Source organism: Dromiciops gliroides, chromosome 2 (genome assembly GCF_019393635.1).
Source record: "Dromiciops gliroides isolate mDroGli1 chromosome 2, mDroGli1.pri, whole genome shotgun sequence".
Lineage (NCBI taxonomy): Eukaryota > Metazoa > Chordata > Mammalia > Microbiotheria > Microbiotheriidae > Dromiciops > Dromiciops gliroides.
The window spans coordinates 433,169,838-433,188,052 of NC_057862.1; the positions used below are offsets into that span (position 1 = coordinate 433,169,838).

At 42.3% G+C, this 18,215-nt stretch overlaps 1 protein-coding gene across 1 annotated transcript; it reads left to right on the forward strand.

Moving 5' to 3' along the window:
- The first annotated feature begins 905 nt into the window (after nucleotides 1-905).
- SOHLH1 (spermatogenesis and oogenesis specific basic helix-loop-helix 1) lies at nucleotides 906-11,224 on the forward strand. The gene is made up of 8 exons (XM_043984854.1): nucleotides 906-1,023; nucleotides 1,787-1,921; nucleotides 3,107-3,254; nucleotides 3,612-3,716; nucleotides 4,820-4,934; nucleotides 7,778-8,027; nucleotides 8,668-8,754; nucleotides 10,818-11,224. Exons 1-8 carry the CDS (start codon nucleotides 944-946, stop codon nucleotides 11,074-11,076), a joined length of 1,179 nt encoding a protein of 392 aa, XP_043840789.1. The 5' UTR covers nucleotides 906-943; the 3' UTR covers nucleotides 11,077-11,224.
- The last annotated feature ends 6,991 nt before the right edge of the window (nucleotides 11,225-18,215 follow it).

Genomic DNA, 18,215 nt, shown 5'->3' on the forward strand with positions numbered 1-18,215 from the left:
GACTACTTTAAATAGCAGTGCTGTTCTTGTCGTTATTATTATTTCCCTATCCACTCTAATTATTAGGAAGTTCCTCCTTAGCATAAAGATGTGTTAGGAATCTGCTTCCCTGTAACTTTGTTTCATCATTTCCAGTTCTCCCCTCTGGATCACCTAGAACAAGGATATTAATTGCTCACTAAGAATTTTAACAATTTAAAGAAAGCTGTATTCTCCTTCACATGATTAATATGGAAATACGGTTTTGCATGATTGCACATGTATAACCTATATCAAATTGCTTACTGTTGCAGGAAGGCAGTCAAAGAGGGAGAGAGGGAAAGAATTTGGAGCTCAAATTTTTTTAAGTGAATGTTAAAAACTGGTTTTACATGTAATTGGGAAAAAAATATTCAAAAAGAAAAAAAAATATTTAAAGAAACCAATTTCTGGAACCCTGCGGTTCTGCAATGCAGTTACTAATTCCCAGGCCCTAATTCCTCAACATCTTGGTTCCCTCCCCTCACCTCTCACTGCCCTTCCCATTTTTGTTTTTTCCTCAAAGAAGATGGCACCCTCCCCATGCAACGCCCCCCTTCCCCCCCCCCCAGCTTCTGTCCCAGGCTCCAGTACCCAGTAGCCGGGTCCAGCCTCAACTCTCTGGTCAGCTTGAAGCTGCCTCTCGCATCACTGAAGCTACTTTTCTACACAGAAACTTGGGAACACACTGCTTGGGACCAAGTGGAAGGCGCCCGCTGTGGGTCACGTGTTCGCGGGGAGCCCAGGAATGGGCAAGGGGCGTGTTGCGTGCGTGGGGGGAACACGTGGCGCGCGTGGGCGTGGGAGAACGTGTTCCTCGCTCGGAGGGAGGGGGTGTGTTTCGTGTTTCTTGCTTCTGGTTTGGGGAGGATAGGGAGTAGGGAAAGGAGAGACCAGGACGGCTCCGCTGTATCTTGCTACACTTATGGATGCCTGGGACCCGGACCCCAGCCAAGGACCTCTCCACCCAGGAGAACCCAGGGATCCAGCCTCCGTTGGGCACAGGTGTGAAACCAAAGGTGGAAGGGAAGGTTCTTTCTTAAGGTCAAGGCTTCAGCTCCTGGGTTAAGAATAGAGGAAGAATCACGGGAGTTTGCCCCTTTCCCATTCCTCTGCCTCTCAGGCCTGACCCCAAACATCGTTGCCCCCAACCCAAGGTCACCCGCCCATAACCTCCAGTCCAGCCATTCTCAATAGCCTAGCCTTCTGTCTTTATGCCAAACACCACTCTTACCTCAATACTCTATCACTGACCTCCAATAGCTGTTAGTCCTTGCCCACAGACCCTTAACCCTCAAATCCTGCCCACCATTTCTGCCTCCATCAGTCAGTGCATTTGGGAAAGCTCTGGTGGAGGTGGCAGAGAGAGGTAGGTAGGCATGAGGGAGATGGTGGGGTGGGATGAGAGGATGTATGGGGGCGTTTAGAAAAAGAGAGAGGCCAGTCAGAGCTTGAGGTTATTAATATGTGTGCCATCACCTCACACCATAAAGCATTTTGGGGTTCCATACTCTCTAACTCAGTGTCTAAGCAGTTAATTTTTTTATCATAAAAGTATTTTATTATTTTCTAGTTACATGTAGAGACAGTTTTCAACATTTGTTTTTTATAAGATTTCTAGTTCCAAATTTTTCTCCCTCCCCAACACAGCAAGCAATCTGATATGGATTATATATGTACAATCACATTAATTAGATTTCTAAGCAGTTAATTTTAATGGTGTTGTGTTTTACCCTTTTCGTTGTCTTCTCCCTGGTTCCTCTTTCAGCTCCCCAATGACCAGTGCCTGGATCTCTGACGGTAGTGCTGTTGACCCTGGAGTGTCTAGGGATATGTCACAGACTTTCGAAGTTGCTCAGGTACAAATAAGAAAGCAGAATGCTATCACGGAGAGAGAAAGAAGGTGAGGGCCTGCCTTTTGTGCAGGGGGAGGGTCAAAGAATAGTCTTGCATAAATGTGTCAACCATTCAGCCTGGTCAAGCCCCGGAGGGAGGGGAAAAAACAAAGAAATTCTACCTGACCATGTATTAAGCACATAGGAAAATGAATTTTATTTTCCTTGTAAAAAGGATAAACTCAAAGATTGGGAGACCCCAGGAATTAAAAAAAAAATCTCTACTACTGTGACCTTAAAGATGAGGGAGATGACTTGGTGGTGTTTTATTAGTTAGACCACTGCCAAGAAAAGAGTAAGGGAAGATGGCAGTGAGATGATGCTTCTCAGGGTTCCTCCTTCTGGTCTTCCCTTCACCCACCAACTCCTCACAACTGTGAGCAAGTTGCTTTGCTATTTTTTTGCCTCAATTTTTCAAACTTTAGGATGGGAATCATTTCATAATTTTAACTCCCATTTTCACCTCCAAATTTTAGAATTGTTAGATGGTTAAAACCCTTTAAATTTCTTTTTTGCAGAATTCATTTGTTGGGTCTGAATGGATACACCTGGATATTTGGAAATTCTGGTGTTTAAACACAGCCTAGTAGGAATGTCCTAGACTATCACGGAAAAGGGGAAGAAAGATCTTTTTCATTGACTGTCTAGTTCCCCTATATAATTATGAAATGACTGGTTAGGATTCATGGTGTAGTATATAGTGAATTTCCCTCAGAATGAGGAAGACCTCCATCAAATCCTGCCACTGACACATATTAGCTATAGGACCCTGAGCAAGTAATTTAACATCTTCATGTCTCTATAACATCTTCATGTTTCTTTGACTATAGGTTGCAAAATAGTTATTTATCTGCATTGGTAGAGGGGGTTTACTCCAAGGAAACTCCCATCACTGATGAAATCATAGGTCTACACCAACAAATCCCCAAAATACAGGCTTGGGGAGTTTAATTTGTGGTGAAGGTTAAGGAATCATTCTTTGGACACTAAATGGAGTTAATTGACTCAGACCCACAAAACCAAAGCATCATCATCACCATGAAGGACAACTGAGCTAAGCAACCATCAATTTATAAGTGTGTGGGGCTTAACATTCATTTGTGTTTCTCAATTATTCTTTCTAGAGGAGTGAGACTCAAATGTGGATTATTTCTTTACCTGGGCATGGGGGTGGGGTGCTTGGGTATAAACAGGAAACGAATCTCTGTGAGCTGTGAACGGCTCCGGATCTTGCTGCCCAAGTTTGAAGGTCGTCGAGAGGACATGGCCTCCATCCTGGAGATGGCTGTACAGTATCTAAAGCTTGCTCGAACCCTTGTGCCCACAGAAGAACAGAGCACTGTGAGTTTGATATAAATATTGCAGTTTTGGTAGGTTGTCTTTGTAATTGCTATGATGTGTCCCAATACACAGAACTAGGCCTCCCTGGGCCAGGAGAGAAATGATTTGTTTTTAAGGTATGAGTCTTCAATCCTGATTATTAAATTACAATTTAACATCATGGCTCATCCCCTGGGACAAACACTTCATTCCTTTCAAAGTGAGGAATGTTTCCACTTTCCCTCTGTGTGGGAATTCTCCTGTAGATTCTGCATATATTCCAAAAAGACTTCATTTGGGGGTATCTTGCTGTCTTCTTTCTCATTGCCAGGGTCCTGCTGGGGGTGCTGACTCTGTACATGAATGTTTAAATTACAGATTCTTGCTCCCTCAGAGGAGGTATGTCAGAAGTGGCAAAAGAATGTGTTGATTCCAAATACCAGAAAGCAGATTTCAGAGATGAGAGCCTTTGATACAGCTAGGTTAGTATTTCAGCATTTAATAATCCTTTACATCCTCCCTCCCCCCCCCCAAAAGAATAATGTAGCTCATTTATAGGGATGGGGAGTGGACATTGGTTATGATAACTCCCTCTACCAAATGCAGGTTGGTACATTTTCTGCAATTTATAATTTTAGTTGCCTGGAATGTGAAGAGTTGAAATGACTTGCTCAGAGTCTCCAACAGATATATATCAAGAGCAGGACTTGAACCCGGGTCTTCCTGGCTTTGAGGCTAGCTCTATATCTATTATCCCATCATTCCTCACAACTCATTTATAAAGCTGATGAAATTTCAAGACATTATCATACCTTCTTAAGATTAATTTGGGCACTAGATTTAGGATCAGGAGTCCTAGCTTTGTCATTTACTACCTTTGGGACTTGAAGACTTCACATTTTTGAAGGTGCTTTTCCTACATCCACTCTTTTGACAGATGTGAAGATGGTTTGTAAAGGTCAGATAACTAAATACATCCTTCATAGAAGTCGTCTCTGAATCTCTTGCCTGGGTAGGGGATGATTCTGGGTTTTATGTCCTCAAGATAAAGCATGATCTTCTAAGCTGAACATTCTTTGAGTATGGAGTTTTTTGTTCAAGGACCAGCCTAGCTAAGGGTAGAGAGGCTTATGACCATGTGAACATTAGGCTTATATTGCATTTTAGACAGCTCTTGCTGTATGCAGTGGAGGAGGAATTGGAAATAATTGGATCATTTCTCACAAGCAGGAGTGTGATTTCAGATTTGGGCCCTCTTACATGGTTGGGGACAGTGGGAGTTAGTGGGAAAGGGACTTGTCATAGGGTAGAAAGCACCACAGGTGTACTGAATGTGCCCATGTTAGCTGCAGAGCTCTGTGCTGGGCTCCATGCTGTCAGTTCCCCAATTCTTCTAGGCAAGTATGGAAATTCTCTTAGAAAATTTATTTTGGCTCAGAGTCATAAATTTAGAGTTGGAAGAAACCCCAAGACAAACAACCTGCTACTTTGGGAAAATTAAAATTTAAAAATATGAAAATGCTTTTAGCTTTTTGGAAGTCTTTGACTGAAAGTTCCAGTTAACATTGCCAGTATATTTCATTGGTCAAAGGGGATCTCCAGGCTGCCTGACAATTCCTGTGGAAAAGAGCAAACCAGCACTGATGTCGGGTGAGCCTGTGGATAATGCCATGGAAGACACATGTTCCATCTTTGAAAAAGGTAAGTCAGGGGCTAAGTCCATTGGAAATCTTTTCCCATCGACAAACTTGGCCTTTGAGAGAGTCTGAGTTGCGGTTAGAAGTTCAATGTCAATTCTCTGTTGGTAGAAGATATATTTGAACAGAGATATTATAAAGCAAGCCTTATTTTCCCCCAACTGACTTTAATTATAAAATTGCAACCATGCTCCCAAGAATATAAATCCTTCAATAAATTGACCTGAATATCTTGGACCAGGGAGAATTAAGACAAAGCCCAGGCCTGAGGCTTTTTGAGCATTGCAAACACAGGTGTTTTTTGTTTGTTTATTTATAGTACTAACCTCATTCTGGGTTCTCCTTTCTTATACTTCCACATAGATATTTTTCTTAAATGTAGACATTTAGGAACTTTCCTATCAAAAGAAGGAAAATCTTACTGTGTTCCTCTTTTTGCTCAGGCCTTTATTCACTCACTCTGTTTTGCATATGCTGCTCTGCCTGGCTTCAATTCCGTGGAATGAAATACCTCCTTATTCTCCCTCCCCCAATATTAATTTTACAATACGACAGTATTATTGCATGATGTTAATGCACAATACAATGCTAATTGTGTCCCCAGGACTTAGCACAGTACCTGTCACCTGGTAAGTGCTTAATAAATGTTTATTGGATTGGAGTGTCTTCTCCAGCCAACTGCCTCCTCCACCATCCTTACTCTTTCACTTCAGTCTTTAAATTGTTAAAATTCTTAGTGAGCAATTAATTTCTTCTCTATAGCCTACAAACTTGCTCATGTCTCCCCATTCTCAAGCTCCCCTGCAAAAGTCACTTGATCTGAACCATCTATTGTCCCATATCTCTTTTCCCTTTTGTGGCTAACCTCTAGCAGTTCATCTAAAATTGATGCCTTCACTTCCTTTCTTCACACTCTCTTTTTAACTCTGCAATCTAGCTTATAGTCTCACCATTCAACCAAAACTGTTCTTTCTAAAGTTAACAATGATCTAAGTGCCAAACGTAATGGCCTTTTTTCAATCCTCATCCTTCTTCACCTCTCTGCAGCCTTTGACAATGTTAAACAGCCTTTTTTCCTTGATACCCTCTGCTCTCTAGGTTCTGTGGTACTAACTCTAGCCTTGTTCCTCTCCCACCTGATTGCTCCTTCTCAGTCTCCTTTGCTGGATCTTCATTCATTCATGTGGTTGTTCCTTAGGTTTGCCCTGGCCCATCTTGTCTTCTCCCTTTCAAATATTTCACTTGGTGATCCTATCAATTCTCATGGCTTCGATTTTCATCTCTTTGCTTGCTCATGGTTCTCAAAATTATCTTTTCCAGCCTTAACTTCTTTCCTAACCTCTAGTCTCACATCTCCAACTGCCTCTTGGACATCTGGAACTGGATGTCCCATAGACATATTAAACTCAGTATGTCCAAAAGTGAACTCAGTATCTTTCTCTTCTCAAGTCACTTCCCCCATCGACCCAGTCACGTAGGCATGTAGCCTAGGTGTCATCCTCACCTTTTCACCTCTTTCCTTCCAGTCCCCAATAGCCAATCTGTTGCTAATTTTACCTTCATATTATATTTTCAGGGGCCACTAGGTGGTGTAGTGAATAGAGTGCCAGGCATATAGTTAGGAAGACTCAACTTCCTGAGTTCAAATCTGGCCTCAGACACTTACTAGCTGTTTGCTTTCTGGGCATGTCACTAAACTCTGTTTACCTCAGTTTTCTCATCTGTAAAGTGAGCTGGAGAAGGAAATGATAAGCCACTCTAGTATCTTTGCCAAGAAAACCCCAAATGGGGTCACAAAGAGTTGGACATAACTGAAACTATTGAGTAACAACAAATATATTTTCTCCCTTCTTTCCTGTGACACTGCCACTACTCTGGTGAAGGCCCTATCACCTCACTACTAGATCATAGCAATAGCCTTATGCTTGGTTTTCCCACTTCAGACCATCCTCCACTTAGCTGTCAAATTAATCTTCCTAAATTGGGGCAGCTAGGTAGCGCAGTGGCTAAAGCACCAGTTCTGGATTCAGGAGAACCTGAGTTCAAATCTGACCTCAGACACTTGACACTTACTAGCTGTGTGACTCTGGGCAAGTCACTTAACCCTCATTGCCCCCCCCCAAAAAAAAAAGAAAGGAAAAGAAAAAAGAATCTCCCTAAATAGCACATCTAACCAAGTCACCCCCTAGTCAATAAATTCCATTAGCTCCTTATCGCCTCAAAGATCAGATATAAATTCTTTGTTGGCCTTTTAGTCCTTCACAACCTGGCACTTCAAGTCCTAGAATCCGAGGATTTAGCATGGCCAGAGGCCTTAGGGACCATCTAGTTGAGGCCCAGAGGGGGTGAAGCCAGTTGCCCCAAGTCACACAGACGATATGAAGAGCCTGTATTCAAACTCAAATCCTCCAACTCCAAGTCCAGTGAGCTTTTTGTTAACCCTCCCCTGCTTGTTTTACCCTGTATATGCTGCGTCCTCAGGCTCAACGGAGGGCTTCTTGTTGGCACTAACTAGGGCTCTTCTTTCCTCTTTTCCTCCTTTGTTCCCTCCCAGACGGTAATTGTTCAGGACTGGGGCTTGTGCTGGGGTTGACACTTTTTAGCTTTGTAACCTTGGGGCAAGTCCCTTAAATTCTTTGTGTCTCTTTGGTGGGGGGTGGAGGAAACACTTGTAAATCTTAACGTTATGCAGAAGCAAAATCCATTAAAGGATTCCATACAATTCCTGTCAGGACCGGAATTTATCTTGGGATCTGACCTCGGTGGAAAGTGGGAGCTTTGTGGAAGGGGGATCCGAAGACTTGGGGCTGTTCACTTTTGTGGTGCTGATTGTGATTTTTTGGGAAGGGCTTTCAGAGCCAGCCCTGCTGCCTCCTGACCCGAGTCTCTTCAGTACCCCCGTGCACTCCAGTGGGACAACCCCTTCTCTACCTTGGCCTTCCCTCTTGCCACCAGCCTTTCCTCTAGAGCCCTCAACAGTGGGAAGATGCCCAAGTCTGGTAGGACTCAGTCCTGGGGAAGCTGTGTCTCAAGTACAGCTACTGAGGAATACCCATGAGCCTTCTGCTGTCCTGATGATACCCCCTCTGGATACCAGGTACAACCCCCTGTGTGTTCATACCTATATCAGCAGTTACATATTTCCAAGCAAATCCTCATTAGCCTCATTCCTGTTCCCTAATCAACCAAGTTCTTGGGCAGGTTTTGCTTGGGCACAGTGCAGAGAATATAAATCTCTATATTATGCATACAGATGGAGGGAATGGAGCACAGGTAATCCAAAATAGTAAATAGTAAAATTTGTTTTTTCTATGCATGGGTGGTGTTTTTTTTAACAGTTTTCCTTTCCTAATTATCTTTTTGCTTTGCCTGATATAAAAATTAGTTTGCATTCCCTGAGCACACAGCATCTGGGACGTGGGAAGGGCTGTGGGGGGAATGTTTTGGATGATGAGAAGTCAGCCAAGGATAAAAAACATCCATGGATAATTCAGAAAATGGATGTAATATTCAAATAATAGAGAACTATTATTGTATTATTTCTTTCTTATTTTTTTCCTCTTTTTTTTTGCAATTAATACTCTGCCTTCTGATCTGAACCACTTCCCTTCCCACTTTCGTTTCTTTTAGCTGGAAAATTTAATTCCCTTCCAAGAAGGATAGCCCAAAGGTGCCTTTGTGGTTAATGAATGAAAATTCACAAATGGATTATTTTTGATTTTTGATTTTAATTTCAGATCAATGTCAGAATCTGAAGTAGAAGATGAGTTGCCTTTCCTGCTTGGTGCTCATACTGACCACTGGCTTGGAGAGCAAGGTGAGGCATCCCTGAGGGTTGCCAGGCTAGGATAATCCATAGTGTGCTGGGAAAGGAAGGAGAATTTGAGCTTTTTATTCAGGGAGAACCAGGCTCTCATGCCTAGCTGCTCCCCATCACAGACAGGAGCCCTGAGGCCTGGATAGAGGGGAGAGGGGGAGAGAGCGAGAGCGAGAGCGAGAGCGAGAGCGAGAGCGAGAGCGAGAGCGAGAGCGAGAGCGAGCGAGCGAGAGAGAGAGCGAGCGAGCGAGAGAGAGAGAGAGAGAGAGAGAGAGAGAGAATATGAGAATGAGAATGTATGTATGTATGTATGTATGTTGGGCAAGTGTGATTCCAGAGACAAAATCAGATTTGAGTTCTAGCTTTGGCTAGATCCTGGAATAGTTTGGAAAACCACTGTCTCTTTCTGAGCCTCAGTCTCGTCATCTGTAAAGTAGAAGTAATGGATAATTAAAAGACAATTATGAATATTAATGGGATAAATCTGTTATACTTGCATGTGTAATCCACTGTAGTCCTTTGTAGCATCCAGGTGTGGGGGTGACTTGGGCTTTTGAATGCTAGGACACTGGAACACAAGCTCCTACCAAACTAGAAAGACTATTACAGATGGGATTGGCCTCTGGTGTCTCATCTGAAGACCAGTCTTGCTCTGTGTATTGTGGTTTTCCATGTGGACCCTGGCCACCAGGTGATGAGTTTTTTTGGTCATAGCAACTCATGAAAAACAAAACGGGGAAGGTGAGAGATCTGCATCAGTGGAGGGCATGTTTACACCAATGAAACCACAGATCTTTTAACATTTTTATGTATCTAGTGTAAGAAACATTAAGCACCTATTGTATTCAAGGCAGTACGCTATTCACTGGGGAGAGGGAGGGGTTCTGGTTCAGCGATTCTGTTGATATAAGGATATACCAGATGAGAGGTTGAATGCACACCTTTCTTGCCTACACCCCATCTACCATGGCTCCATCTACCATTAAGGATTGACACCATCTCTGCAACTTACAGTTTCAGTGAGTGGTAACAACTCAATTAGAAGCAGGGCCAATAAGCCACAATCAGAATCCCTGCTGCCACATATTGACTTAAAATCCCCACATATTGACATTATATATATTCTGTTTTATTTTAATTTCTTTTTAAAAAGTTTCACAGTAGCATTCTGAGAATCATTAAGAACTGGGCAGTGGTTTATGTTTGACACCTAGAGTCTATAGTGATGAAAGGTTGACACACATCCTTAAGGAGCCTACATATATAACTTGTAATCAAATATATGATTATCTGATATATATCACATATATATTTATATTATATATCAGATATTATATTATATATCAGATAATATATATATATGTATATATATATATATTTTAGAGGGAAGAGATGGGACTGACAACTTGGAATCAGGAAATAATAGCCAGCACTTACATTATACTTTAATGTTTGAAAAGCATGTTACAGGGGGACAGCTGGATGGCGCAGTGGATAAAGCATTGGCCCTGGATTCAGGAGGACCTGAGTTCAAATCCAACCTCAGATACTTGACACTAGCTGTGTGACCCTGGGCAAGTCACTTAACCCTCATTGCCCTGCAAAAAAAAAAAAAGAAAAGAAAAAAAAGAAAAGCACGTTACATATGTAATCTTACTCGATCATCACAAAAACCTTTTGAAGTAGGTGCTATTATCACCATTTTATGGATGACTAAAGGAATGCTGAGAGGTTGTTACTTGTCTAGGGTCACACAATTAAGAAATTCTTCCTATGGAAGATGGCCCATGTCTTAGATAAAGTTAGGGACTTTATGGGGTGTAGGCAAGAAAGGTGTGCATTCAAGCTTGGGGAACAAACAGCCTTTGTGATGGTCCAGGGGTTAGATATGGAGGACCTTGAAGCCAAGCAACTTTGCTACCGTTACACAGAAAGCTAGTAACAGAGCTAGGTTTAGAACCCAGGCCTCCTAATTCACCACTCTTTCCTTTACTGCCTTTTTGGAGTTGGGGGTTTTGATTTAAAGATATTTCTTTTCATGCTCTACTAATACCTACTCCCACTTAATACAGGGCCCCAGAATGCCAAAGGTAGTGAAACCCAAACCTGTTCCATGACAGCTGCACTCATGTTGGATGCCAAGACTGGTTCCGAAGATGGACTTCTTGCCAAATCAGACCTTGAGTTCCTGCCTGAACCTGAGCCCTGTCTCCCAGAGCCTCAGAGGAGCCTTCTGGACCATTTGGGATTTGATTCAACCCCTGTGGCCCTAACTCCTCAGGAAGAAGTGGATAGTATATTTCCTTATCTCTTTCCCTATGAGTTATGAGCTGTGTAATTTCTGAGCCTTGAAGGAATCACTGCTAAGTAGGTTGAGGGTGGGAAGGGACAGAAAATAGAGATTTTGAAGCAGCACAGAAACCAGTATACATCTGGGCACTTTATTTTGGGTTTGGATTGCAGCTGCAGCCTAATTTGAGAGAGGGAGGGAGGGCCATGGGGAGTGAAAACTGAATATTAAAGAGAAGAAGCAATTTTCTTGGAGGAAGTAAAACTTTTGTAACTTTTGCATAATTGATACAATTCAGTAAGCGGATCAGAGTCGAAGCTTAATCAGGCGGTTCTGATGGAGTTAGATGAAAGTCATCTGATCCTATCATTTTGTTTCTGTGAAGGCCTTTTCACCATTAAATCCACAAATAACTCTTGACTCTTGTTCCTCTGGGGGAGGGTTGTTGGTTCTCTCTGTTTGTACTGTTTTGTTGGGTGTGTGGCCCAGAGAGTACATAGTCTTTCCTGATGGTGGTCCCATTTTTTCTTTTCAATATTTCTGCGAGGTAATGAGGGCAGAGATTATTAAAACCTATTGCTGGGGAAAAACAGATTACTAAAAAAATTAAATGGGACTTAAAAAGTCAGATTTTAAATGTCTGCAAGTTCATAGCAAAACTAACACATATCCCAGATCCCAGCCCAGAGCACTTTATATTCGCTCTGTCATGGATTCATCCACCAGCTTTCTATATTGCAGGGGCACATGGGCTATGTTGCTACCTTCGTAGGTCTGCTTGGCTGTTGCCTCTGCTTCCTGCTATGAGTCATCCTTGTTGTTCTGGTGAATGGTCCCAGCCTTCTGGCCCATTTATGACCATGTATTGCAGCTACAGGGGTGTCCTGGCTATCTGGATATCCTGAGTCTTTTTTTTTTTTTTTTTTGACAGGGCAATGAGGGTTAAGTGACTTGCCCCAGGTCACACAGCTAGTAAGTGATAAGTGTCTGAGACCGGATTTGAACTCAGGTCCTCCTGAGTCCAGGGTCAGTGCTTTATCCACTGTGCCACCTAGCTGCCCCTATCCTGAATCTTGAAGCCTTGTTGGTATGCATGTCTAGGGAGGTAGAGAGCCAAGAGATTTCTGCAAGTTGCTCAGTCCATGACCCTAGTAGGTCTTCTCTCTCACTCCTGAATCCCCATGTCACTCTACTTTTCAAAGAGATATCTAAACTTAGATAATTGTACAGCACCATAGATAAAGGGCACCTCAGGAGTCATCTAATCTAACTCCTGATAAGATAACATTCTCCACATGACTCAACCAGACTCTGCTTAGCTCCAAGGAACCAGTAAAGAAATTTTATGAAGGACAATCAAGGACAAGGCAGAAGACGGTTGTATGAAGTTGAGTAGATCTGGAAAGGTGTCACACAAAGACGTTATTTACCTCATTGTGATAGAGAAGCAGGGTTGCTGGTGGTGGTGGTGGTAGTGGAGTAATATAAGAAAAAGTTGCAGAACTCTTTAGAACATTACAAACAGAATGGTTTTGCACCATGGATCCCTTGGGTGATCTGTGAAGCCTATGGATTCCTTGGAATAATGTTAAATATATAAAGTAAAACTCATAGGGTTACGAAGGAACCCAAAGATTTTGGGGGGCTAAACCCCATTTCCTTGGGACTTGTGTACCCCTTACCAGCTGACCATAGCTGCTTGTAATTGGAAGAAGAGAAAATAACTGTGAGTCAGTCTGAGAATTCCAACATTGGTGAAATAGCTGTGCCCCTCAGACTGCATGGGAACACTGGTACTTGTTATTTTTTATGATCCAGGCTTATTTAAGGCAAGTTGGGTTGTACACCCTTTGCTAGAGTTAAGAGGTAATGGTGATAGTAACTAGTCTTTGGGAATGGTGAAATAAGGATTATAGTTGGAAAAAGGGCCTAGATAGAGAATGAGCGTTTGTTTGGAGTGAGCCTTAGCACAAGTGCTCAGGCTGTTGTGGCCTGGCTCCACATTGAGCCCTGAAGTGAAAAGGAACCAGGTGTGGGAGTCTGAGTCCTGAAGCAGGCATGGCATTGGGAGCCATGGTCAGAAATCCCCATTAGATCTAGTATTTTATCCAAAGGGCAAATTCAGAGTTCTTGGTAGATTTTGCACAGGAAAAGAGAATGCTAGAGGTGGGGTACAAATGGACCCAGAACTTTTATTTTATGAGTATGAATTGGTTCACAAGTCCTTGGCTTAAAGTAGACTCTAGAAATGTATCAGTAGGGTAATGTGTGTGTGTGTGTGTGTGTGTGTGTGTGTGTGTGTGTGTGTGTACACACACATACACACGTATGCAGAAGACCAGGATGTGGAAAGGAAATGAACAGGTTTAGAAGACTTAATCTGGGAATAGGATTAGAATTTCCAGACCACATTTTAAAACATGAGAATGATATGCTCCAGGCCAGGGATTGAGTATGCCTGATTTGTTGATCACCCTCCTCCTCCTCCTCTTCTTTATTTTTCTTTCAGGGCAATGAGGGTTAAGTGATTTGCCCAGGGTCACACAGCCAGTAATTGTCAAGTGTCTGAGGCCAGATTTGAACTCAGGTCCTCCTGAATCCAGGGCCAATGCTTTAGCCACTGCATCACCTAGCTGCACCCCTCCCCCCCCTTTTGATACTTTTATCCTCAGTTTTCATGGCCCTCCTCTTCCCTGGCTCTCCTTCCTGTCTGATCAGACTTTCTCTATCTCCTCCCTCTAGATCTTCATCAGCATAAAACATGTTAACTGTGAGTGTTCCCTAAGACTCTGTCTGGGACCCCTTTCCTCTTCTCCCTTTATACTATTTCACTTGGTGATATCCTTACCTCTTATGGTTTTGATGGTTTCTATGCAGATAATTTTCAGATCGATTTTCTAGTCCCATCTCCTGATTTAGGATCTCAAATTTCCAATTACCTATTGGAACCTGGAACTGGATGTCCCATAGACATAGTTTAACTCAACATGCCCCAAACTGAACTTGGTATCTTTCTTCCCAAATATTCCCGACTTCTAAACTTCCCTACTACTTTTGTTTTTGTTGTTTGTTTCTTTCTTTTTTGTGTGGGGCCATGAAGGTTAAGTGACTTGCCCAGGGTCACACAGCTAGTAAGTGTCAAGTGTCTGAGGCTGGATTTGAACTCAGGCCCTTCTGAATCCAGGGCCAGTGCTTTATCCACTGCTCCACCTAGCTGCCCCCTTTTTGGTTTTGTTTGTTCCCTACTACTTTTGAGGGTACCACTATCCTCCCAGGCACCCAGATTTATTGCCTGGGTATCATCCTCAACTTCTCACTTTCTGACACCTCCCATTTCTTATCAGTTGTCTAGTCCTGTTTTTTCTACCTCCATAATATCTCTCATATACACCCATTTCTCTCCCCTGACACTCCTTTACCCTAGTACATGCCCTCATCACCTCATGCTTAGACCATAGTAACAGCCTCCCTGTCTTAAGTCTCTACTCAAGTACCTTCTCCACTCAGATGTCAAACTGATCGTTCTAAAATGAAGATCTGACCACATGCCTCCACTTCTCAGTAAACTCCAGTGGCCCCCTATTAGCTCTAGGATCAAATATAAAGTCTTTTGTATTTTATATATTTTTATATTTTATATCAATTCCTTCCTATCTGGCTCTCTCCTACCTTGATAGTCTTCCTACACCTTATTTCATATGTTTTATGAACTCTGAGGAGCTTCTTTGATGTTTCTCAATCACAAGACTCCATCTTCCACCTCTGAGCATTTTCACTGGCTATCCCCATGCCTGGAATGCTCTCCCCCATCACGTCCAGCTCCTAGCCTCCCTTCTTTCTGTGTCTCTGCTAAAATCCCACTTTCTGCAGGAAGCTTCTCCAAGTCCTCCTTAATCTTAGTACCTCCCCACTATAATTATTTCCAATTCATCCTGAATATATCTTGTTTGAACATAGATATTGCTTAATTCATTAGACTGGGAGCTCCTTGAGAGTAGGGACTAGTTTTTGCCTCAGGGCTGGAACATAGAAGGTGCTTAATAAATGCTAGTCAACTGCCTTAATTGACTATACTATTTTTTTTTGTTTTGTTTGTTTTTTGCAAGGCAGTGGGGGTTAAGTGACTTGCCCAGGGTCACACAGCTGGTGTCAAGTGTCTGAGGCCAGATTTGAACTCAGGTACTCCTGAATCCAGGGCTGGTGCTTTATCCACTGCACCACCTAGGTGCCCCCTTGACTATACTATTAAATGGGTAGTTAGTGAAAATCTAGAAAAGGAAGTGATGATCACAGCATGCCTTCATCGAAAGCAGGTAATGCCAGAGTAATATCTTCCCCTTTTTGGACAAGGTTACTAAGGTGGTAAAGTAGAGAATGTTAAAGATATAATTTAGCTAGATTATAACCACATATTTGATGCTATTTGATGAAAAGAGAGAGTTATGGACTGAAAGAGCATCTTTCAGAGTTAGGTGGAATTGAAACGGGTTGAATGGAGTAATTACTTACCCAAAGAGTAACATTAATGTCTGAATTTAACTTGGAGGGATATTTTGAGTGTGGTTCCTGCACGTTGCCCTGTGCTATCTAGCATTTCTATCTGTCACTTGAAGGAAGACAATTGTTAGGAAGTAGCTAACATACTATATACAGGGTACAATTCAGGATCCAAAAAGATCATAGCAAGCTAGTGCATTGGGCTAAATCTAATAAGATGAAAAGCAATCGAGATAAATGTAAACTCTTATACTTGGGTTCAGAAAATTATTTCTACGTAGGCATGCATACTAGATAGGCCCGGTGTGCTCAGGCATACCTTCATGTGGCAGCAGCTCTCATGTTGGGTGAGGCTATCCAGCATCTGGAGCCTATCAGGAGAAGAACAGCTTTTCTGCTTTCTCTCTGACACAACTTCTTGGAGCGTCTTGTGCCAGAGGAAGATGGCCTGTCTAGTGTTATAGTTGTTTTGCAACCCAGGTCCCCCGCCCCATTACCCTCTTCTAATTTCTCTGAAGTGTTGCTTTTCCTGTTCAGGTGGAGCTTCTGTTTGATACATCCTTGGACCTGTTGGAGTATTGCAGTCTTTCCTTCTCTTTCCTCCTCCTTCCTCCCCCCATCAGGCTTCTGCAGCTGCCAGGGGCCTCCAGCTGGCTGTAGTCAGGGCTGAGAAAAATCAACAATTGCCTCATTTTGATTCCTCTGGCTGCTTTTCTATTTATGGGTTAATTTATCGTATATGGTCCCAAGATTCTGGTTGACATGGGCAAAGAGAGCAGTATTTTGTTTAGATTTTTAAAAGATGTTCTGATCAACCATCATTAACTCCACCAGTAGCAAAATGTTAGGCTCAGGGAGTAAAGTCTAGTTGGAAAAATACTTTTTCAGCCAAGATCAGACTGAAAGTGGAAGCATTCTATTAAAAGGGAAACTTTAAAAAGCAATTTTGATGTAAAGCTTTTTTGTTAATTTAAAAACGTTTCCTCAGGTTTTAGTTTCTTTAGAATAAAACTGGTGTCCTTTACAATTAGATATTCAAGGGCAGCTAGGTGGCACAGTGGATAGAGCACCCACCCTGGATTCAGGAGGAACTGAGTTCAAATCTGGCTTCATACACTTGACACTTACTAGCTGTGTAACCCTGGGAAAGTCACTTAACCCTCATTGTCCCACAAAAACATACACACACACACACACACACACAAAAACCAATTAGATATTCAATAAATGTTTTCTTTACAATATAACAAAGTTTTCTGCGTACGCATCTTTTTTATTTTGGTGGGCCACACAGCTAGTAAGTGTCAAGTGTCTGAGGCTGGATTTGAACTCAGGCCCTTCTGAATCCAGGGCCAGTGCTTTATCCACTGCTCCACCTAGCTGCCCCCTTTTTGGTTTTGTTTGTTCCCTACTACTTTTGAGGGTACCACTATCCTCCCAGGCACCCAGATTTATTGCCTGGGTATCATCCTCAACTTCTCACTTTCTGACACCTCCCATTTCTTATCAGTTGTCTAGTCCTGTTTTTTCTACCTCCATAATATCTCTCATATACACCCATTTCTCTCCCCTGACACTCCTTTACCCTAGTACATGCCCTCATCACCTCATGCTTAGACCATAGTAACAGCCTCCCTGTCTTAAGTCTCTACTCAAGTACCTTCTCCACTCAGATGTCAAACTGATCGTTCTAAAATGAAGATCTGACCACATGCCTCCACTTCTCAGTAAACTCCAGTGGCCCCCTATTAGCTCTAGGATCAAATATAAAGTCTTTTGTATTTTATATATTTTTATATTTTATATCAATTCCTTCCTATCTGGCTCTCTCCTACCTTGATAGTCTTCCTACACCTTATTTCATATGTTTTATGAACTCTGAGGAGCTTCTTTGATGTTTCTCAATCACAAGACTCCATCTTCCACCTCTGAGCATTTTCACTGGCTATCCCCATGCCTGGAATGCTCTCCCCCATCACGTCCAGCTCCTAGCCTCCCTTCTTTCTGTGTCTCTGCTAAAATCCCACTTTCTGCAGGAAGCTTCTCCAAGTCCTCCTTAATCTTAGTACCTCCCCACTATAATTATTTCCAATTCATCCTGAATATATCTTGTTTGAACATAGATATTGCTTAATTCATTAGACTGGGAGCTCCTTGAGAGTAGGGACTAGTTTTTGCCTCAGGGCTGGAACATAGAAGGTGCTTAATAAATGCTAGTCAACTGCCTTAATTGACTATACTATTTTTTTTTGTTTTGTTTGTTTTTTGCAAGGCAGTGGGGGTTAAGTGACTTGCCCAGGGTCACACAGCTGGTGTCAAGTGTCTGAGGCCAGATTTGAACTCAGGTACTCCTGAATCCAGGGCTGGTGCTTTATCCACTGCACCACCTAGGTGCCCCCTTGACTATACTATTAAATGGGTAGTTAGTGAAAATCTAGAAAAGGAAGTGATGATCACAGCATGCCTTCATCGAAAGCAGGTAATGCCAGAGTAATATCTTCCCCTTTTTGGACAAGGTTACTAAGGTGGTAAAGTAGAGAATGTTAAAGATATAATTTAGCTAGATTATAACCACATATTTGATGCTATTTGATGAAAAGAGAGAGTTATGGACTGAAAGAGCATCTTTCAGAGTTAGGTGGAATTGAAACGGGTTGAATGGAGTAATTACTTACCCAAAG